General features: G+C 50.0%; 1 protein-coding gene across 1 annotated transcript in view; it reads left to right on the plus strand.

Annotated features, from left to right (window-relative positions):
• Window positions 1–23,313, plus strand: part of ITGA9 (integrin subunit alpha 9) — a 249,627-nt gene that overhangs the window by 133,105 nt on the left and 93,209 nt on the right. Inside the window, exon 16 of the mRNA XM_081105874.1 lies at window positions 16,537–16,687. Within this exon, the coding sequence (XP_080962000.1) occupies window positions 16,537–16,687 (151 nt within the window). The remainder of the gene's footprint in view (window positions 1–16,536; window positions 16,688–23,313) is intronic.

Raw genomic sequence — 23,313 nt, forward strand, 5'->3', positions numbered from 1 at the left:
GTGGGTGGTTTTCGCGCATGCACTCGGCGCCGTGGCATTTCAGGTGCAGAACAGGGCGCTGACAGGCAGGGATTGGGGTCCCTTATCTGAGGTCAGCAAGGAAGTTAAATGGCAGTGGCCGGAAAAACACCTGCCGGGAGGTTCCTGAGTCCCAGTCCAATGTTCCAGCCATTAGACCCATGGTCTCTGTCTTTAAATAGCCGTGGTGGCCCTGGCTGGTGTGGTTCAGTGGTTAGGCATCATCTTGTGCACCAAAAGGTTGCCAGTTGGATTCTTGGTCAGGGCGCATGCCTGGGTTGCGGGCTCTCTCCCTTTAGAGGGCGTGTAGGAAGCCGCCAATCAATGTTTTACTTTCACATCGATGTTTCTCTCTCTCCCTCTCCTTTCCTCTCTCTCTAAAAATCAACAAAAAATATTTAGAAACAAATAAATAAAGAGCCGTGGCAGCTTGGGGAACCTGGCCTGTCCCTCGCTCCCACTGTGATATGCTGCTGTCCCATTTAGGAAATTCCTTCCTATCCCAGGGATCTGATTTCCTGAACGGCCTACCGGCCTCAATGTGAGGCTGCGGACAGTGAGCCATCACCGTGGGAACTGACTTTTTCCCTTAGGGAAGTCACTTCATTTTCAAGGCTCCCCCCTACCCCACCCCCCACCCCCCACACACATGAGCTGCAGAAACCTATCCCAACCAATTCTGGATTTCAGGGACAGCCCTCCGCTTGTCAAGCAGACACCGATGGAGATTTTCCATCTGGATGGTGCAAGGATGAGGCATCCATGGAGGACCATGGAAGGCAGGCTGAGGAGTAACCATGGCAACCAGAGAGGACGCTGGGAACATGCTCCTACCTGAGCCTTCCTCCCAAGCGACCCAGGAAGGCTGGGCCTACCTCATGGGTGTACCTAATAAAATTTTATTTGCTAGTGTTTTCCTTGGCTTCCAAATATAGCCAACCATCGGAGGTCTTACGGGTAAGCCCCTCTCCAGCAGGGTCAGAACGAGATGGCTGCTGTTCCCTTCTCACTGGATGTTCAGCCTGAGACAAAGAGAGAGCAGTGACTCGGTTCCTCACTACGGTCAGATGGAGAGCAGGCGGGGAGCCATGCGCTGCGTCTTTGCTAAGATTCTCACAGTTTACTCTGTGTGGCTGGGCTGTTGGTCTCTTGCCACTAACACTAGACTCGCCCATCCCACCAGAGACTTAGTTACTGTAAGAAAAGCCAAATTCCGAAGATGCACAGCGGTTTGGTTTCCGGAGGTAAACCTTCCTCCACAGCAGTTCTTTCTCGTTGTCGCGCACACAGCCTCCCGTTAGCTTCTCTCCCCAGTGTGCTCGGAGCCACCTGACGCCACCTCGGGCGATTGGAAGGCGGCCCTGCTGCTCTTCCCAGATGAAAAGCCCAGGACAGCTGTGGCCAAGGAGGGAGGGTCCTTTTGCTTTGTCCCCAGTGGTCACTCCCCCCTGAGCCAAAGGTGAGACTCAGGAATACCATGAACTGCCCGCAGGTCACAGTCTATTGCCGTTGCCCTGAGAGGGCAGGACCATGTAAGGAACTTCTAGATATTAAGAGCCTTCTCCAGTGACTCCATTCCAGGTGATCTTTTGCTTTTCTAAATATATTTTTATTGATTTCAGAGAGGAAGGGGGTGGGAGAGAGAGAGAGAGACGCGTCTATGATGAGAGAGAGTCATTGATTGGCTGCCTCCTGCACGCGCCCTACTGGGGACCGAACCTGCAACCCGGGCATGTGCCCTTGACCAGAATCGAACCCGGGACCCTTCAGTCCACAGGTCGATGCTCTATCCACTGAGCCAAACCGGCTAGGGCCATTCCAGGTGATCTTGATCCGACAATGACGAGGCCGGGTGGATGCTGTTGCTGCCACGCCCCGCTCCCGTGGCTGTGCAGGAGCCACGTGCCCAGCTGTGTAAATGTTGGCTGCTAAGGGCTCACAGCTGTCCCACCTCTGGTCTGGAGAATGGCCCTCAGCTCACGGGGGGCCCTCCTGCCTGGGAGGTTACACCCGTCCCCGGCAGCCCTCAGCCAGTGACTGACCGATCGGGGCGCCAAAAGCCAGCCCCCTTGTGTCCGTGCGGGTAATCCCTGCTGTGGCTCGTGCTGCAGAGCCCTGGGGTGAATCAGGCCAAGCAGACTCTGCGGAGACCACAGACGTGAGCAGCCCGTCCCCGCCCCACTGCTTGCCTCGCCCCCAGCTCCTCACGGCATCTCCCCATCACCCACCCGAATCCTTGTCACAGGTGCTTCCAGGGGACCCGACCTGAGACCCTGGCAAATCAGACCTCACATAAGTGTACTTGTTGGTTCTCCGATCTGCTGGCCAGCAATCTCATTTCTTTTTAGGGCAGAGTTTCAAAAGGAAACCAAATCCAGTATTTATCAGATATTAACTTGGTTGTGGGGGTTTGGGGGGGGGGCGGGGGGGAGGAGAGGGGGGAGGGGAGAGACAGTTGCTGGTGGGCTTTGTATCTGCTCACTTGAAATTGGAGGGGGTTGGGCTTTTTCAAGACCAGGCCTTGAGTGATGTGGAGGAGGACCCTGTAGGTGGTGAGGGTTACTGCTGGTTGCTTCTTCCCCAGGACTTGCTTTTAAAAGAGGGCTATCTAGCCCTCGCAGTTTGGCTCAGTAGCTAGAGTGTAGGTCCATGGACTGAAGGGCCCCAGGTTCGATTCTGGTCAAGAGCACGTATCAGGTTTGCAGCTAGATCCCCCACCCGGGTCAGGGCACGTGCGGGAGGCAGCCAATTGATGTGTCTCTCTCACATCTCTCTCTCTCTCTCTCTCTCTCTCTCTCTCTCTCTCTCTCTCTCTCCCTTTCCCTTACACTCTCTCTAAAAATCAATGGAAAAACATCCTTAGGTGAGGATTAACAACAACAAAAAGAGAGGGCTATCCAGACACAAGGGACACCAGGGGAGCAGGCAGCCATGTGAGGGATGCTTTTCACTGCAATGTCCTCCCGGTGCAACCAAGAGCCAGCTCTGTCCTCAGGGCCTCAGGGAGCACGGGATGCTCGCGCAGAGTAGGCAGCCTTCCTGGCCAGGGACTCGGGGCTCTTTTTTGAGAATGTTTTCTGTGATAATGAGACCTGAACAAGAGGCGAATGCCACTGTTTCAGTCTACAGTTGCGTTTCTTTAAAAAAAACGCACAACACAACATTTAAAATTTCTCATTTTTTCTGGTGTGGAAAACACAACGTACCCTCCTAAGCAAGGAGAAGATTCTCATTCTCGTACCTGCCCGATCAGCGTCCCCAGGTTTGGAGATGGCTCACTGTTGGTCCAGGGACGGTGGAGTTGAGATGAATGAAATCAGAGCATCTTCTCACACACCTTGCGGAACGGCTGTTCTTCCCCTTCCTCCCGGTGTGAGGCTGAGCGTCTGTCCCTGCCTCGCCCTCCGTCACGTGGCCTGTTCTTCCCATCATTGCACAGTCCCTCACCTTCCCGGAGGAGAGAGGTCCTTCATGGGTCCCTGTCCCCTCGCGGTCTGTGCATAGAATTCATGGCGCCTGTGAACTTGGATCAGAAAACAATCGCATCCTCGTTTGCATTGACTTCCAGTTGGAACTTCGCATCTTATTCAGTTACACATGTAGACGGCAAAGCCCAGGGGTATTTGCAGCCCCTGTGACTGTCACCCACAGAAATCACTGATGTTTTCCTATCGATTTGCCGTATGACAGAGATTTCTAACTATCATTTACATCCTTCACAGTTAGGGTGCTTTTTTGATCTTCCGCCCAATCTTAGTCAGTGCTATTTAAAAAACAGCATATATTGCTATACCACACATTGAAAAATATAATTACCGTTGTATTTTCTGTGATTGGTTTCTTGGTTACCCTGTTTTTCAATGTATGCATTTAAAAGCAATACTTAGAGAAGGGGTCCATTCACTCTACTAGGCTGCGTAGAGTATCCGGTGGCACAACACACAGGTTAAAAACCCCCGTTCTAGAAGTTTCCCCCGAGTATGGGAAAAGATGCACATTGGGGAAACCGACATTTTGCTCCGCCTGCTGGAGTAGATGAAAGATTTCTGCCATGACGTTCAGAGCTGAGACTTCATAATAAGGCTGTTGTCGCGTTTTCCTGCCTCTGTGGCTCCCAGGGTCTGCAGTACACTGATCAGGAAATGACCATTTATCTCTTGCTCGTGGCTTATTATTCATTAAAGACACAGGTGACTGCTCAGCAGAGCTTTGATGAGCTCAAGAAAACGAGCGCTTCGGGCCCGAAGCAGAGAAACGGGGCCCGTGGTGAACGCGGCACCACTTGATGGGCGGATAGGCCCCTTCGTGGCGGTTTGAGGTTCTGCGTGTGGCGTGTGCGTCCCTGTTTCTACCTTCACGGCCTCCAGACCCAGGAGGAAAAAGTTCCTTCCCCGTGGCCCCTGTGGCTGCTCACCTCACAGGAGAAAACGGTCCCAAATCCAGGGACCGTTGTCATCTCAGTACATTTTATTGTCTGTGACCATGTAATCCCCCATTTGATTGTGGAGCTGGAATTAGGGTCGGGGGACCACGGGAGTCATGCTCACTTGGTTCTCCTGAGTTGTCTGGCCTGCCGGGGTCTGGGAGGTGCGCATCCCGCCCCCACCTCCTTGCATTTGGAGTGCGTAGTGGCCCCGTTGAGCGGGCGGCTCATGTGAGACATCGGTGGCGCCGCGCCACTGCTGGGCCAAGCCATAGATCGCTGCACACCATCCCTGTCTCATGACGTCAGGCCCCTGCGCAGCCCCCAGATCTGGGGAATTCCTCCGCCGCCCGAGTATTCTCTGCCTTTAATCCAGTTGTTACAGTGAGTGAACCTCGCTGATTTGTTCCAGATGTTCCTAAGATTTAGTGATTCCGGAAACTACCCCTAAAGTAAAGGCTGATGAGGATTGGAATGCCTCTGTTCGCTGGGAACCAGCAGTTCTCTTCACAGTGAAACAGATGGGGCAGGAGGCAGGAGCCGGCGCTGCCTGGAGGGGCAGGGGGACCCCTCTGGCTCCTCGTGTGCCCCCACGGAGGAGGAGGGCCTCTGAAGCGAGTACTGGTCCTGTCCCTGCATGAGTTAGTAAATGAGCCAGGCCCCGGGCCAGATTCATGCGAGTGACGTCAGCGAGGATATTGGGCGTATTACTGTTTTAAAGTAACACACGTTCATTATCTGAGTGTTGCTCGGGAAACCACTATTTTGGCGCAGACTACCTTAGTAAATGCTTTTCTCTCCTGATGGTTATAAAACTGGCCCAGGTGGGTACATAGGAGGGCAATAGAGGTATTTCTGGCTCCGTGGAAGTGCTTTTCCAACCAGAAGTCCAGGCCCAGGCATCATTTCCCTGCCCCGCTGTAAACCTTAATGGACGTGCCTTCCAGCGGGGCCTGGGGATTCCTATCTGGAGTTAATAACCGCGTGGATCTGTGTTGCATGATTCGAAAGGGTTTATAAAGCACAGTGAGAGGTGAAGCCCCTCTCCAACCAAAGGGCTTTAATAACCCACTGTTGGAAAAGATTAAAACCTACATCCATGCACACGTATAGTCCAATTAGTGGTTGAGGCAGTATTTAAGGGCATGAACAATATGAGTATTAAAGCATATTTAAAACGAAAGCAGAACGCAATTAATGAAACTGTTGCTATTTAGGTTTTTTTTTTAAAGTGTATTGGAAAGTAGACAAGTACCCAGTAGATGCTGGTGGAGGTCTGGGACGTGCCGTGTAAGCACATCGACCCAGGGGTCCAGCTCAAGTCCAGCCAGTCGTCGGGGAGGGGGTTGCCAGGGAAACCAAAGGCAGGAGGGGAGGCTGCGCAGAGGCAGAGGGAGGGTGGGAACACCTGCGAAGCAATCTGGTCCAGATGTGGCGCTGAGCATTGAAACGTATCGCGGGGTGCGCGGTGAGAGGATCCTGAGCGAGTCAGCGTGAGGGACATGGGATGGTGTAGAGCAGGCGGCTCAGGGCTGAGGCTGTAAACCACAGGGGCCATAGGATACCCACAGGACAAGACTGAGCGCTGGGCAGAAGAAACAGCTCCCGTCACTCTAGGGCAGTGATGGCGAACCTATGACACGCGTGTCAGAGGTGACACGTGAACTCATTTTTTTGGTTGATTTTTCTTTGTTAAATGGCATTTAAATATATAAAATAAATATCAAAAATATAAGTTTTTGTTTTACTATGGTTGCAAATATCAAAAAATTTCTATATGTGACACGGCACCAGAGTGAAGTTAGGGTTTTTCAAAACGCTGACACGCCGAGCTCAAAAGGTTTGTCACCACTGCACTAGAGTCTATTAAAGGCTAAACTAAGATTAGATTTCATTGTTCATGTATATTTAGTATCGCACCTTTTGGTGCAATATCCTGTTTGGATATCTTTTGGTGCTTTTTTTAAACCAAAAATGTTTTTGTTAAAACACACACACACACACACACACACACACGGAAGGGATATCTTTTTTTGCCACAGTAACTAAAACCTTATAAATCAGGAGACTTTAGTGATTTTTTTATAGCAGTGAAAAATAGGTATTTGGATTCTAAATAATTTATCAGGAAGATCTATGGCAATGCAAAGGAATAGGCAGTTACTCGCTGAAATGAGCCAGCAAGACAAAACAGTTTCCTGTCCTTGTAGGAAAGAGAAATTTCGGAGCTTATTCTGGAACATTCCATGAGAGCTGACTCCTTTGTAGTCTCGAGCTGGACTTCAAGGCTCCCTTGTCCAGAGTTCTGTCACAGGAGAGTGACTGTGTCTTGGGGGGAGGAGAGCCTCTCCTGCTGAGAGATAGGGACTGAGAATCTGAAAACACGGTGCTAACCCTCATGTGTGACCCTCACGTGTGCAGAATTGGGTGAGGGCATCACCCTGGCATCTTGCCTCTAAAGGCTGGCATCGGCAGCTGCATTCTTTGGAGGTGTAGAAACGCTGGGGCTTTGAGAAGGGGTCTTTCTATTGTTGGTCCAGAGCACTGATTTCCTGTAAAGAGGAGCTCGCTGTGTCACGGGGGGAGAGGCCTCGAGTGTGGCTCTTGGAAGGCAGATGCTCCTGTGAGGACTCCAGGGGGCTTAGGGGCAGCTCTCAGATGCAAGCAATGGGCTTGATGCACAAGCTCCCAGCCCGGGGAGGTGAACAGAGGCTGTGGAATAAACTCCACAGCATTGTGCGTATCAACAGCTGCCTTCCTATGTTGGGAAGCCGAGGGCAGTTCCTTACTGAGTACATATCCTTCAGTGATGGGCTCAGAGATTGTGTTCGCTGCCGTCCATTGCTTCTTGAATTTATCCCTGATCGTTCTCTCTAAAATGGATTGCATGATAGAAGCTCAATACATGTACCCCTCAGATTCAGCAAGGGTACTGTCCCATGTGCTACCTTGTGATGCCCTGTTTTAACATTCAGAATGATTAACAACCTCCTCATGGCCTGGGCACACCTGCCTTTAAGAGCCCTTGGCAGCCATGCACAACCAGGACAGCGCCCCTGTGTAACCCACGGGCAGTCAGCCCTGGGTCAGGGGTGTGTTTGGTCGCCCACACCGACGTGTGGCAGGACCATGAGGCCCGAGGGGGCTGGAACCATCAGTAGACACGGAGACCATGGCACTTGGGAAGGATCTTTCTGACAGTTGCTAAAGAAGGGAAGTGACCAGGATGTGGCTCACAAGGGGTGGTGGGGTGTCTCCAGGGCCGTGGGCCCCTTCCAGACATTTAGAGAGAACAGGACTAACTAACTGTGCTGATCTACCTGCTACGGGCCTCCCTGGCTGGCTCTTTCTCCCCTTCATCAAGCTCATCTCCCGTTCATAGGACCCTGCAGCGGGCACGGTCAGCGCTGTCAGTGTCCCTTCCACCCTGTGTGCAGGCCTGGTGCTCAGCTCCAGTAACGGCCACTCTGGCTGCCCTGCCCACCAGGCAGAGGTGCTGGGAACGACGCCCTCCCTTCCCCACAGCAGCCCTCACCCGATGACTGCAGGCCGCACATAAATGCCTCCCTCACCAGTGAGGTTTATTTGCACAGTGAACCACTTTGGGCATCAGATGTTGGTGAAACTCAAAATTACTTTGTGGGGAAGACAGGCACACATGTGGTCCGCTTCTTCTTTTGTGACATTGCACAGTATTCATTACTGCATGTCACAAGCAGGTGAGTTTGCGAGGCTAAATATTACCAATTTTATATTTACTCAAATTTGTTTTATTTCCCCTCGACCTCTCCTTTGCAAGTAACATGAGCAAACATGTACCATCGGAGATTAATCACAAATCAAACGCCAAAACTGGTTTGGCTCAGTGGATAGAGCATCGGCCTGCGGACTGAAAGGTCCCAGGTTCGATTCCGGTCAAGGGCATGTACCTGGGTTGCGGGCCCATCCCCAGTGGGAGATATGCAGGAGGCAGCTGATCGATGTTCCTCTCTCATCGATGTTTCTAACTATCTCTCTCCCCTCCTCTCTGTAAAAAAATCAATAAAATATATTTAAAAAATCACAAATCAAACATATTGTATTGTTAAAAGCAAAATACATAGAATTTACTGAGAGTCTTAGAGAGACCTGACCAGTACACACATACTATAAACCACATATGCAATTTATAATTTTCTGGTGGCCACATTGAAACATTAAAGTGAAACTTGTAAAACAAATTTTTATAGATAGCAAAAATAGCATAGCAAAAAGTCAGGTAAACGTGTAATTAATATTAAAACAATGATTGAGATTTTTTTTTTTTACATCCTTTCTTGTTTTATTGTGCTAAGCCTTAGAACGCTGATGTGCATTTCACACCTAATGCAGACCTACCACACTTCAAGTGCTCAAAGCCATAGGTGACCACTGGCCACCACGTTGGGCAGCCCGGGCTTAGAACTGGAACGTGTACTTCAGCGTCGTCACGCAGTAGGCGAGGGCGCTGAGGTCATTGTGCACCGGTTGCATCCTCACTGGCTGAGAGCTGCTCCGGGGCTGTCAGGAGCTTGATTCTTTGGCACTTTGCTGGCCTTCAGGGAAAAGTCCTTCAGCAAAAGATGGGGATCGAATTGCAGCCTGTGCAGACTACCAGTGATAAGACCCCAGGGGACAGGGGTAGAACCACCCATAATCTACTCCGTTTTGTAAGACCTTCACTTCAGTGCCTTATTATTTATTAACAAAGTACTTTCAGCTCACCTGACATTGGTGACTCAAGATAACATGGTTCAGTTCATTGGCCTAGAGGATCAACCCAAAACTCTGACGTCCGAAGTCCATGGGAATCTGGATGCATTCTGCGTAACCTGTGGCCTCCCATTCATCTTACTGCTAAGGAAGTCCTTTTCCTGCTGCTTTCCATGTTATTTCTGAGTCACCTCCACTCATTTATCCGTTGTTGATTGTTTCCTCTGCCTGGAATGTAATTCCTGTTTCTCTGCTCCTCATTCTTTAAGATGTGGCTCAGGCCCTGGCTGGTGTTGCTCAGCCTGTGTACTGGAGTGTCTCAGGGTTCGCTTCCCAGTCAAGGGCATGTACCTGGGTTGCAGGTTCGATCACCCACCCCGGCTGGGGTGTGTGCAGGAGGCAGCCAATCGATGTGTCTCTCTCACATCCATCTCTCTCCTCTCATTCTCTCTCTCCCCTTCTACCCTCCCTTCTACTCTCTCTTAAAATCAATGGGAAAAAATATTGTCTGGTTTGGATTAACAACAACAAAAGATGTGGCTCAATTCCTACATCTCTCGGGGAACTTCCATCTACAGTGATTCCTTCCCTCTGGATTTCTCTTGCACCTTGTCCTGCATCTGTTCTTCAGCATGACTTGTGTTCACTCCGTGGTGTGTTTCCTTCACGTTGTAATCAGTTTATTTGGTATTTTGTGTTCCTGGCCCTCATAGAAGACGTCAGATGAGCAACTGTGGTTTTATGGGGTTTTTCGTGTTTGTAAATTTAAGCTCTAGTAGTGGATAGACTGATAGTTATCAACAAAGCCCCGAGGCGATGGCCCAACAGAGGTGCTGAAAGTGTCGGGAACCATCCTGAGTGCCTCCACCAACTTCAAGGACAGTTGTCAAGCGGAAGGGGAAGCACCTCAGATAGCTTTTATAAAGAGGTGGCACCTTCCAATATTCTCAATGTTTTAAATGCTAAGAAGGCAAACACGATTTCATTTCTCGTCTTAGTACAGCCAGATAAGCTTTGTGTGAATTTTATACAGTTTTGTCACATTTTCCTGTATTTTAGGAACAGAGGGAGGAACGCTGGACCAGGAGTTAGGAGGTCTATCTGACTTTGCCACTGTCTGCTGAGAGGCCACAGGAAAGTAGTTAGCTCCTTGGCCTTCATCTGTGAAGTGATGGATCCAGTGGGCTGCCATCCAGCTGCCAAATTCCATCTCTGATTTTATGCCTGCCCACTTTTAAGACCAGGAAGCATTGTCTGTGATTTTTAAATTGCAGTGGCTATCATTGATGCCATGGCTTTTCTGACACAATGTGCAGGATATCTGTCATTTGTGGGATGCTGAATCCTTCCTCAGGAAGGCTGCCCCCAATTTTGACATTTCTCAATTTTGGCATTACACGCCCTTTACTGGAATCGAGCCCAGGACCCTTCCGTCCACAGGCTGACGCTCTCACCACCGAGCCAAACCGGCCAGGACCACGATGTCCTTTTAAATATGATTTCCAGGAATGAAAAACCTAGGGAGTGTGTGTGTGTGTACAATCAATCTTAGCAACATTTTTATTGGCAGGGCTATCGTCCCATTAATTGTAGGACTCATACTGTGCCTCCTTAGTCATACCTTGCCGAAAACCTCCCGCTGCACCTCCCCTCCTCCCACTGCCCCTGCAGAGCCTCTTCTTTGTGATCTCATAGCATAAAGGGTCTCATAGGGATGCTTCCTCCTCTCTCTGGTCAGCACACGTTGACATCATGTCTTACATGTTTGCTTCCTCCACTAGACTGTGAACTCTTTGAGGTCTGGAAACCGTATCCCTGGTACCTAAGTTGGGAAGGTAGTTGTTTTTTAAGTAATGGATGGATGGATGAATAAATGACTAGAAAAAGAAGGGAGGGAGCAAGGGAGGGAGGGAGGATGGAAGGAAGAAGGCAGGAAGGAAAAATGGATGAATTTGGCTGCCTTGTATGATTCTCCTAGTTGTCATGATCAAATATAGTTGCAGTTGACAAGTGTAATATCATCAGTAATGATGATGTGGCAAGATTTTAAAACTAGAAATATAGCTGACCAGAATGTACTTGGTTAACTCCTGAATTTACGTCTGTTGCTCAGGCTAGTTTAAAACTAGCAGCAAAAAGAAATAAAAGTATTATATTTTATGGAAGGTAGGATTTAACCACAGATTATTTAAAAAAGGTCCTTTTCAGTATTTCTAAGACTTATATTTCGAAGACTTAAGGAGGATCAAAAATGATCCAATGGGAAATTCATTTTTAAACACCATTAAGCTAGTTTAGTTTCTTCCCTTAGCATCTTCACAAAATATTACCTGAATAAAATTCTTTCCATGGTGGTAGAAGGGGAAGAATTTAGTTTAGTGGCCTTCGTGGTTCAGCATATGATGATTGGTATGGGAATGTATTGCATGTTCCCAACAAGGAACTTTGAGGGGTACGCACTCCTAATGGGAGGGGGTGAGTGAGGGCACACAACAAATTCTACAGTGACCCTCAGGCGTCACACATCCGCCAAGATGGTGGCAGTCACAGCTGACATTTGGAGTATTGGGGTGGATGGTGCCAAAGCCAACATATTCAAAACCAGCTGCCGTGAGATGTATTAGGACAGTTATAGTTGTTATTTTTTGATAACAAAGGAGCAATGTGTTTCCAGCCGGCCCCAGATGTGTGGTAAGATAAGCTTTCTAGAAACTACAGTTGGTTCTCAGGTTGACTCTTAATAATGCTGTTCTTATCAAAGCACATCGAGTGGTAGGTGTTCAGAGTAATACGACCTGCTTTCAAGACTGCACAAGCAAATTAAAATTAATGGGAAATTTTTTTTTCCAGGAATACAATTTCTTGAAAATTAGAAAGATTGTTCTTTACTGAATAAGTGAGCACCAGGGGGAATGTTTGGCATTCCCTGTGCCTCATTGTTTTACTCTTTCAACAGTCCTGTCAGAGGTTGGTCTTCAAGAAGTCCTGTTCTTTTCAGATGTCACGAAAAGATATTCTTGCCAAAGCCCTTCCTGGCCAAGATGGAATTGATATAAGAGCTGTATCTCTGGGGGGGGAGGGGGGGGCGGGGGGGCAGAGGGGACAGCTCAGCTTCCTCCTCTGCAAAATGCAAAGGCTGAGCTGATGATCTTATTGTGGGGATGGTGTGCGTGTTCATTCATTCATTGCACAAGGGTTTGTTGACCACCTACAGAGTGCCAGGCATAGCTCTGTCACTGGGGATTCAGTAATGAGCAAAACCAAATAGGGGCCCTTGCTCCCCGGTGCTTGGATCCTAATGGGAGAGAGACAGCTCTTAATCAAACATCTGCACAAGTAAAAGCGTCATCACAACATTGGTTGGTGCTGGGAAGGACAGCCGAGCACATGGGGCAGGAAGGGGTCATAACAGGGAGATTTATTTCACCAGGAGGGAGATCCGAAAGGGCCTCCTGGGCGTGGCAGGTGAGGGGCTGGAGAACATGGGCTGCGATGGCGAGGGGTGGGCTTTGAAGGACTAGGAGGCACCGAGTTCTAAGCCAGCACAGGCCCCTGGCCAGTCACCTTATCGCTCTGCATCTCCATTTCCTCGTCTCTAAAAATGGAACTAACATCAGGAACCTTTCATGGTGTCGTCAGGTTTCAGAAGGGTGACATGTTTGAAAGTACCCAGCACCCGGCAAATTACATTTCATTTCTAAGAATAGCTTTGGAAACAGAGATGTTCTGTTTTATACTTGGGCTTCTCGCTGTGGAGAAGGAGTGACGCAGCTTTGAGACCCTCCTTTTTAAGAAGTCTGAGTTCACAGTCTGCCCTGGAAGGTGCCTGGCTTCCCTCAGTCATGGAGGTGTGTTTGAGTCACTTGACTTGGAGACCCCAGGGATGGCCTTGCTGCATGATCACGTGACAGAGGTCTACGCGTTGGGGGCTGGCAGGAGGTTAGGCGTCGCTGGCCTGATCCCTTGCCATGTACACACAAGGAAAGGTGGCTGGCTGTGAACAGTAAAACTGGAATAAGGAGGCAGCCCCCTGCCCCACGGTCCATGCTTTTTTGTAGTGTCTCTGTTTCAGATTCCATTTGGAAACTGGATGCTCTCTGGGGCCACTGAGCTACTTGTGAGTGGCTTATGCAATTCCTTCTCAAGATAAAGCAAGGTTAGCACTCTCTCTGTCATAACTCCTCAAGGCCTGAAGATTACTCCTTTAATCTTACAAAAGCAAACGCAAGGACAGAAATAACCCATCAATTGTTTAAAGTTAGAGTGGCCAACAATAATAAATAATTGCCACATAGCTGGAGGTCAGGGTCGTAATTTATTGGAGGCCATTCAGGAATTTGGAACTTTCCTCTGAGTTAATTTTTCACATCTTGTTTGGATCCTTAGAGCTCTTGCTTCCAAAAAAACGAGACCATCAGATCTCCCCTTGCACATGTTATTCTTGTTGACATGCCAGGCACGCAGGAAAGTGAGGTCCCCTCTTCTTGGATGAGTAATGAGGATTCCTCCCCCCAACATCTGTATTTCAAAGTATTTTAGCCTACTGAGATTTTGGATAGTTCTCTTGTCTTTCATGTTCTACTAGCTATCTCAGTGGTTGCAAACAACAACAAACATGTGCCGGCTAATTTGAACAGAAAAGGAGCCCTGGCCAGTGTGGCTCAGTTGATTGAGCGTCATCCCATGCACCAAAAGGTCACCGGTTCAATTTCTGGTCAGGGTGCATGCCTGGGTTGCCGGCTTGATCCCCAAGAGGAGGCATGCAGGAGACAGCTGATTGATGTTTCACATCAGTGTTTCTCTCTCCCTCTTTCCCTAAAATCAATAAAAACATATTTTAAAAAGAAAACAGAAAAGGAATGTATTGGAAGGGTAAGAGGCTGGTTCAGAGCTTAGCCAGGAAAGCTAGAGAACCATCATTACCCGAGACAAAGGAGGCAAGCCTTAGCTCAGGATGCCACTTCAGGGCTCTCAATCCTCCGTGGTCACCTCAGACGTTTCAGAGGGCTCTGGTGCCTTTGGGAAACTCAAAATTCCTGAGTTGGGAGCTTCTGCTCACCACACTGAGGCCACTTGACCATCCTGAGATCACATGACTGCACTTCAGTGCTCACACTTTAGCAACCAACCCTAACCCTTTCTTCTGATGGGCCCCTCCCACTTATCTTGAGACACCACAGGAAGGTGTCAGGATGTGGAGTAGCCAAAAATATCAACTGTCCATTACACAAACCCTCATATGCTTAACCACATCTTCCATTAACTGGTTAGCCAATCAAAGATTGGCCATCCATGTGAATTTATCTTGTCCAAAGCTCACATCACATAATAATCATCAGTCTCATGTACAACAACATTGTCATCCTCCTCCTCACTGTCATTCTCATCCCCATCATGCTCATCCCCAGCATCATACCATTGGTAGCCCGCTCACTCCCACTCTCCTGGGCTGCCATCTCCCTCCTTCCCGCCCCTCAAATGTTCCCTCCTCATCCTCCTCCTTCTCCTTCCCAGTCATTGACTCAGCTTTATTTCACTGCAAAATGGAAGGAATCGTAAGGGAATCTTGTCTTGTTTCTAACAGCCATCTATTAACGCATCTGTGCCATATGGGCCTCTTTCTCACTTCATACCAGCTGAGGCCACCCCCCCCCCCATTTGTTCAACACAATCCAGCAATTGTCCCCTGTCATGTCATCATTAATTGTTCTCTCTCTAATAGATCCTTCCCATTAACATGTAAATATACTATGATAATTTCCATCTTAATCTCCCCTTTGTAGAAAACGTCCCCCAAGTAGTTGACCGTACTCAGTTTCCGTTTATTCTCTTCCTGCAGCTCTTAAACCAATTCCAATCAAGCTTTCATCCCAGTCACTCCACTTAAGTCATTCTTAACAAGAGCACCAATGACCTCTGAATGGCGAATTCCATTGGCCAGTTCCAATTCATGTTATTTTTACCTCTCTGCCACATTTGACAAAATCGATTACTCCTCCCTTGAAACACATCCTCTGTGGCCAGTTTGATACCCTCTCACTTGGTTTCTCTCCTATCTCCCTCGCCACCCGTTTTCAATCTCCTTTGCTGGCTCCTCCTCATCTCCAACTCCTACATATGATACCTCTTCTCTACCTACACAGGTTCCCTGGTGATCATAGCTAATCCATCCCAAGTGTATACCTCCAGCCAGACTCCTCCTTCAACTCCAAACTTGGGCATCCAACTATCTCAACATCTCTTTTTAAAAATCCAAGTAGTATTTACATTTTCCCTACTAAACGTCTATACCCATAGCCTTTCTCATCTCAATAAATGACAACTCTTCCCTTCTAGTTGTTGAATCTAAAATCTTTGCAGCCATCCTTGACTCTCCTGTTAAGGATCCCTAACACCCCTCATCCATGCATGAGCAAAACCTGTTGGCATATCCTTTGGAACATATCCAGAATATGACTTCTCACTACCTCAGCTTCTACCGCCATGGTCTGGTGTGTCATCTTCTAGCACCTGGGTTATTGCAAGAGCTCCCTAACCAGGCTTCCTTATTTCCTCTGACCACTCCCTCCACAGACTGTTCTCATCATGGGCAGTGCAAGCCTTTAAACATGGAGGTCATCACACTGGTCCTCCACTCAGAGCTCTGCACGGGCTCCATCTCAGTCAAACCAAGATCCTTCTGATGGCCCAGCGATGCCCTACATGATCTGCTTGCCCCTAATGCCTTTGCCTCTCTAAGCCCATTTCCTCCCACTCCACCCCTCACTCATCCCTCTTTGCCACACTGGTCTCCTTGCCAGCCTTTGAACATTCGAGGCACAACTTTCCCTTGGCTAGTTCCCAGGGATCTTTGTATCTTGCTCTCTTTCTTCCTTTACATTTGTACTGAGAGCTCACCTCATCAGTGCGGCTTCTGTGTGTTTGCTTCTTTGTGTCTGTGTTTTCTGTCTCTCTCAAGGAGGCAAGAGCGCTTGTAGAATAGTAATGATGGGCAGGTAGGAGGTGTTCCAAAAATACTTTAATGAATCAGTGTCTGATTGGATTCCATGCCTAGGCTATTAAATGTCTTATAATTTTCCAAGTTGGATATACAAGATTTCATGTGAGCCCCGGAACAGCCTAGTGAGATAGGCAGGACAGAACCTTCATGGGCTTAGATGAAGAAACCGAGGCTCACCCCGATGAAGAAATCGGGATCTGATCACCCAAGGATGCATGGCTGCTGCATGAGGTGCCTGGGACTTGTAGTTGTGATGCTAGTGGCGTTCCTGCCCCCCTCCCGCAGCCACCCCACAATGGGTCATGTTTTTTTATTGAAAGCTGAAAGCTTCAGGGTATTAATGGCTGTTCATTTTTCATTGCAGCATTGATGAGAAGACCCCCTATCTGGCTTTGGGGGCTGTGAAGAATATCTCCATAAACATCTCCATCTCCAACCTTGGCGATGATGCCTATGATGCCAACGTGTCCTTCAATGTTTCCCGGGAGCTCTTCTTCATCAACATGTGGCAGAAGGTAAGGAGGGCATCGAAAGAGAGCCTTTGGTCCATCTGGTACGTCTGCTGACTTGCACCATAGCTCAGAAGGTGCAGTGATTGTGCAGAGACTATTTTGTTACGTGGAGTATCCTTTGGGACTCTTAGGATATTTTTCCGTCTGGACTTAGAAAGTATGTTGGTACCACCAGAGAAGAAACTATATAGATACCTACAGAGGGATAGGGCAGAATCGATGCCCTCCATCGTCTCCTACCCGTTCTCTCCTGTGGAACCCTGTCCATACAGGGTTTTATGTCTGGCTTCTTCCCCGCGATGACATGATCACTGTCTCCCGCACGCGCATGTTCCAGAGAGTCCGTGTTAGGCCAGTAGTTGTGAAAAACAAGATAAGAGATGAGGACGGATAGCAGCCTAGCATGCTTGTTATCTGCCCTTGATGTTTTCATTAGAGGGTCATGTTCATCAGCCTACACTTTGGCGCATTTATTTATTCCTGGCATATCTGAGTGAATTGAGGAAATTGAATTATTTCCATGAATTGAGTGAGCTTTTAAGAGTGGATTCATTTATTTGAATGGATTGGAGTTTAAGTAGCATGACTCAGAAAGGAAGGAAGCGCTGGGATTCACGCCTGTTTTATCCACCAATGTTTCCTTCAAGGGATCATCTTTGGAGAGAAAGAACAGGCCTTCTCGGAACAGGCCTTCTCGGCGGGCCACCAGAGAATGGGTGGATTTAAACAGACCTCGCCCCACCCCGTGGCTGCTCTAACTGTTGACAGTGGTTCCAATGGGAACTTTTGCAGCTTTTCATAGTGTTTACAGCCTTGAACTGCAGTGCCTTGATCTCTGTGTTAAAATGGAACCAAAATCACTTTCTAAGGAAAACCTTCGCCCCTGCCCACAGATGAGTGCTGGATGCCCCTTCAAACCTTATTTCTGCTCAGGCACATGTCCTGCCAGACTCAGTAGTTCTGACAAGGTTGTGCCAGTCTTGCCCAGCATAGGGGGCAACTGAAGCATTTAGAGCCATCTAGAATGGCAGCGCCCCACGAACTTTCCCGGGGACCATCCCAAACTCCCTGCTGCTTAATCGGTTCAGGAGCTCCGGGGTTGGGGGAGCCTGCGGGAAGAGCATGCTTTCCATTCACCTCCCGGACCCTCAGAATTGTCCCTGGTTTAGGCTCTTCCGCGTCACGAGAGAACCAAGTACCTAGAGGGTTTCAGGACCTCTGGTTACACACAGAATACCGAAAGCAGTATTTTACAGTAAATACATAATTTGAAAGATTAAGAATAAGCTTCTAATATCCGTTATGCCATAAAAATGAGAGAAGAAACTTAATCTCGTCACTGCTCTTGCTTCGCATTCTTCAGAATGGAGTCCAGAGTCCTCAGCTGTTCACGGGGGGGCCATGCTGAGCCTGGGCCTTCCTGCCCTCCGCCCCCACAGCTTCATTGTTCACCATCCCCCCCACACACACCGGAATCCAGGCAGAATGTAGTACAGAAGTTGCCCTTGCCCTGGGCTCTGCTCCAAACCTCAGCTCAAGTGTGACTGAGGCAAGTGTCTCCGTGGACGGCACCGGTGATGTGGGTGGATGGCTGGGTGCACGGATATCCCTCTTGTCCAAAGTCCCAAAGCAACTGGGAGCCCAGGCCTCCGAGGTGTCCAGTCTTCTCTGTCATCACACCATTAGTGGCATCCGAGTTTCTGAGCCTGAACCAAAGGTATCCCCTGGGATGGATTTTTCTAGCCGAACACGGGCTGCTTTCATAGGTGCGTGCTGGTTCTTTCCTGGAGCGGAGGCTGCTGATAGAAGCCTGGTGCGCACATGGGTGAGCGTCCGCTGACTTGCCTCTGGCCTGTGTCACGCTAACTTGAAAGCACTCCATAAAATAGGACTTAATTTGTCGGTGGCTACCTGGCCGGTGGATTGGCCGCCTGGCGTGTGCTGTCTGCCTGGAGCTCAGCACGTCATGGTCATTTAATGGTCTCCTGCGGAGCAATGGAAGGGGGCTCTGAGGGGTGGGGCAGGGCATACAGCTAAAAGGGAGAAGAGGGAAGAAGAAAGAAAACAGTTTGGAGCCCCTGCATCACCCAACCCCAGGGTCACATTCACGCTGGGTTCTATGTGAGGGACCCCCCCAGACCACAGCCCACAGAAGATAATGTGAACGGTGGCCCTGGAGCTGTACAGACAGGTGCCCTGGCATCAAGGTGAGGTCAAGTTTAATTTCTGGCTGTGGTGCCTGTTGGCTTTGGCTCCTGTTGCCTCTGTGGAACGGAATGGGTTGATTTGGACAGCAGTTAATTAAGTACCTGCTAAGGGCCAGGCAGGCACCCGCTGTTAGGAGACACAAGGATGGGTAAGATCTGGTTCCCGCTCCCAGGGGGCTCACAGCCTGGTGAGTGGAAGGCATGTCGGCAAGCAGTAGGAGCACAGGGTGCCAGCTGCTCTGCAGAGGTGCTGAGAAGTTGCCTTGAAGCACAGACGTGACAAGGTGAAGCAAGTGGTCACTGCTTGGGATGGACAAAATCCTGGGATAAAGGCTTACGGTGGATGGATGGGTGTCTGAAAAGTTGGTGTCAACATTCAGAGCAAAGGTGGGTGGGTGGGGTGGTCCATCGATCTGGGTGGTGAAGGAGTGAGCTGGGCTGGTACAGGGGTGAGAGGGCAGAGGAGAGCAGAGGAGAGGCAAGAGAAACCCAGCAGGGTGGAAGGAGGCTGCCCATGTGGGACAGAGGGCCAGTAACGTTCCCCGTGGGGGTGGCCTCAGGACGTTATAGGAATGCTGATGCCTGCTGCTCTGGGCTGAGGTTGCTTATCAGGTAGGAATCCTGCTCTCTTGAATGCCTCCTGTGACCAAAGGAGAGAAAACTCAAAGAAGGGGCTGGGTTCATGAGTACATCTCCATGGTATTGACTGTTATGATGCACATGGAAATGGACGTGGACATGGACAGTGTAAGCTTCAGGTCAGGTGTAAGAGAGCTCTCGGATGACCTCTGGGTGCAAAGGAGATGTAGCAGCTTGCCCTGGGGTTACAGAGGAGGCCGTGCTGGGGAGAAGGGAGAGCGGCAATAGACTTTCTGAATGAGGCATCTCTCTGCAGTGTCAGTGCTCTCTTGGTTTGGGTCTCCCATATGCTGACCTTGAAGCAAAGAAGTGAGGGCCATTAGCTTATTTGGAAGGTGCAGCAAACGCTGGTAGGGAGGCAGAGAAGTGATACAGGCAGGTGGAGGCAGCTAATGAACAGGGTGCTGTTGCCTGACCAGCATGGCTCAGTGGTTGAGCGTCAACTGTGAACCAGGAGGTCATGGTTCGATTCCTAATCAGGGCACATGCCGGGGTTGTAGATCCCAAGTGGGGGTGTGCAGGAAGCAGCCAATCAATGATTCTCTTTCATCATTGATGTTTCTGTCTCTCTCTCCCTCTCCCTTTCTCTCTGAAATCAATAAAAATATATGTTTAAAAAAAGAAAAATAATAGTTTTAAAAAAATGAGGGTGCTGTTAAACCAGCAACTACAGTGCGCAATGGGGCCTAATCCCAAAGGGCACACCTGGGAAACAGAGCAAAATACCAACCTCAGGGGTGAGGGAGCTGGGGGATTGACACCCCCTCCCAAAGAGTCAGTGCTCAAGGCCTTCTGGGAGGGTGGGGTGCACTCCCCAGTGCTCCTGTCCTCTAATGTGCAGCCTACACAGTTCTGGAAAACGCCCTCAGGTGCGGAGACGCAGACACTGGCAGTTGGCCCTGGGCTGGAAGCCGGGCAAGGTGCGAGGCATCTGAGCAGGCTCTCCGGCATCCGCTGGAAATGCCCACCGCGTTCATAGCACCTCCAACGTGAGCACCTGGCTTTCTGGGCTTCCAGAAGTTGTAAATTGGCCTAATAGAACTTCACTGAGGCAGGTGTTATACATCGGAGAAGGGGCCACCTGTGGGGCATTGGGAAGCAGTGGAGACCAGAGAAACGGAGGTCTCCAGCCTCATCTAGCTCTCGGCCGAGCCCATGGTAGCCAGGTGGGCGTCAGGGCCAGTGCTGCCAGACTTCCGACTTTATCAATAAAAGCCAGAAATCCACATTTTTATGTGAAATCTCATGACTTTAGCAGCTAATTAAAATGTTCTTTGAACATTGTATGGGCCAAACAAAACAGGTCCATGGGCTCCATCCAGCCCGTAGGCCACCAACTTGTGACCTCCGGCTTAGCTGGTTTCCATATGTTCTAGCCCCATTCTCTGGCCTGCCTGTGCATCGCATGCATCTGTATTTCTGGTCAACCTGGTCTGTCTGCAGCCTTGAATGTCTGTGTCACGTCCATCCCCGGGTGGCAGAGAGACTAGCCCAATAAATTGGAATCTGAAGGCGTCAAGTGTGGGTGTGTTTTGGGGGGAGGGAGGTGATCAGAGAGGGTGAACCCCAACATGCCCATGGAGTCTTTGACGCTAATGATGTTTTGAAAGCTATTTTCAGGCTGGAATGCGTGTGCTTGGTGGTGATTGCGAGAAGCTGCTAAGCTGGTGTTTGTATTCTAGACGCTCTTAGAGGAGAAGTGACATGCCAAGCAGCCGAGGTGGGGAAGAGGGAACGTGAGGCTCTGGCTGCTGCCCAGACGCAGAGGTGGGACTCCAGCTCGCTTTCTCACAGTCGGTGCGACCTCAGGCCAAAGAAAGGCTTTCTCTCTGCGCCTCAGTTTCTTTCTCTGTAAAATGGGATGTGCTAGGATTCAATGAGGGTCTGGACCGAGGAAACAGAAGGACAGAGGCTGGAGGCACCCCGAGGAAGAGCAAAGGGAGAGGAACCAGGCGAGAGGTGTCAGGAGGTGAGAGTCCTCTGGAGATTGCTGGAGGGAAGAGGCATGGTCACTCACTTTATAGCTTTCCAGTTGGTGCTCAGCTGCCACGGGCTGTAAGTCACTGAATCCGGCTGGTGAGTTGTTCCGTGGCCTTCTAACCTCCTGGAGAGGCTGAGAGGAAGGGATGGGCCCTGTGTCCTAGGGCCTTTCCTTTGCTCCCACGACAGGGCCTCCCGGGGGAGGTGTGGCAGTGTTGGAAGCTGCGTGAGGAAAGCTCAGGTTGCCCTGCTAGGAGTGAGTGCTTTGAGATCCTGGGTCTCCGCATTGGTTGGGGCGGGGGGGGGGGGGGGGGGGGAGGGGGGGTGGACACGCAGCAGGTCAGCCTTAGCCTAGCCTCTCTCAGGTGGCTTCTTCTTTATGACAAGAGGCCTCGAGAGCTGATAAGTTTGTTTTTCTTGCAAAGGGATCGTTCCGTCTCCATCTACCTCGACCACAGAAAGGGCAGGCCCCCCCCTCACGAGTTTCTCTCTTCTCACTTTCAAAGCGCATCGCACAAGATGGTGCCAGGTGATAAACCCGATCCGCTTCTAACCTGGGCGGAGCGGGAGAGAGAGACACTGACACGTGCGTCCGCCCTGTGTATTTGTGGGAGTGCCCGGGCCTGTTCTCCGACGGAACATTCCATCCAGAAGCAGCGTCCGTACGTACATAGGAACAAAGGGAATCCTACTCATTGGGTCCGGAAGGTCACACCCTGCACATCACAAGGGTTCACTCCCAAGTGGGCGCACCCCCGCTGCGACTGAGTCAGCAGATTTCCCACGGCCTGGGCTCGCTGGGCCACCACTCATTCTCGGCAGGAACTGATTTTCCTTGTGCTCTGCTTTCTCTGGTGTCTCTTGTCAAGTTAATAGTAGCCCCGAGTCAAATGCAACCCTTAGAAGTTTACAGTCCTCTCCACAGGGCCATTAAGATGATGAATGAACTTGCTGCTCGCCCTTGTAACAGAGCCCTGAGGGTGGATATCGATACTCAGAAAATAATAAGTCTCTTCCGCCCCTTTCCTGTTTCTAATCCAGTGCCCCAAGCCCCCTGGTGACTTTACCTTGAACTTCCTGCCTGATGCCAGGCAGAAAAACCTCACCTGGCTCCCAGCCCATCTGAGCCTCTAACTGGGGGGGGGGGGGGGGGGGGCGGCAAGCTCTTTCTCTTGCACAGTTGCTCTTCCCATCCGGCCTGTCAAAGGTGAATCCCACATCCCCTGGGAACCCTAGGCATTCCCGCGTTGTTTCTGCTGGCCGTGCCCTTCCTCCTCCAGGAGGGTATGTGGTGGGGACCACACCAGGCTGTTAGTTCCTCACCTGGATTACCCGTGGCCGTTGGATTAGCATTCTCCGGCCCTGCAGTGCGGGAGGGCCTAACCCAGAGTGGAACTGTGCCCCGGGGAGAAGGGCAGCGCCCGTCCCGTGGCAGCCGGCAGGGAGGTGGTGGAGAAACCCAGGTGTCCATTGGAAGTCACGGGGTGGCTCAATTTTCACGTATATGAAAAGCTTCATTTGTGTATTCACTGCGTTTGGAAGGAGGGCTACGTTTTGCTTCAGCAATGTCAACAGAGTTGTAGCCCCGGCAAGGATCAATTAAGAAGGACGTTTCCCGGAGCTGCAGGCTCTCTGGTGGGGGAGCCTAGAACACATGTGTGAAACCTCTGGGTAGGTTTTTTTTGTTTTTTTTTTTTTTGAATGAACTGCAAAACAGCCATTTCATGGTTTCCTCTGCGAAGGGGAGAAGGGGAGTCTTGGATTTTGAATCGCTTTTCATAAAGCAGCATCACACCTCTTAAA

Source organism: Myotis nattereri (genome assembly GCF_964212035.1).
Source record: "Myotis nattereri genome assembly, chromosome: 14".
Lineage (NCBI taxonomy): Eukaryota > Metazoa > Chordata > Mammalia > Chiroptera > Vespertilionidae > Myotis > Myotis nattereri.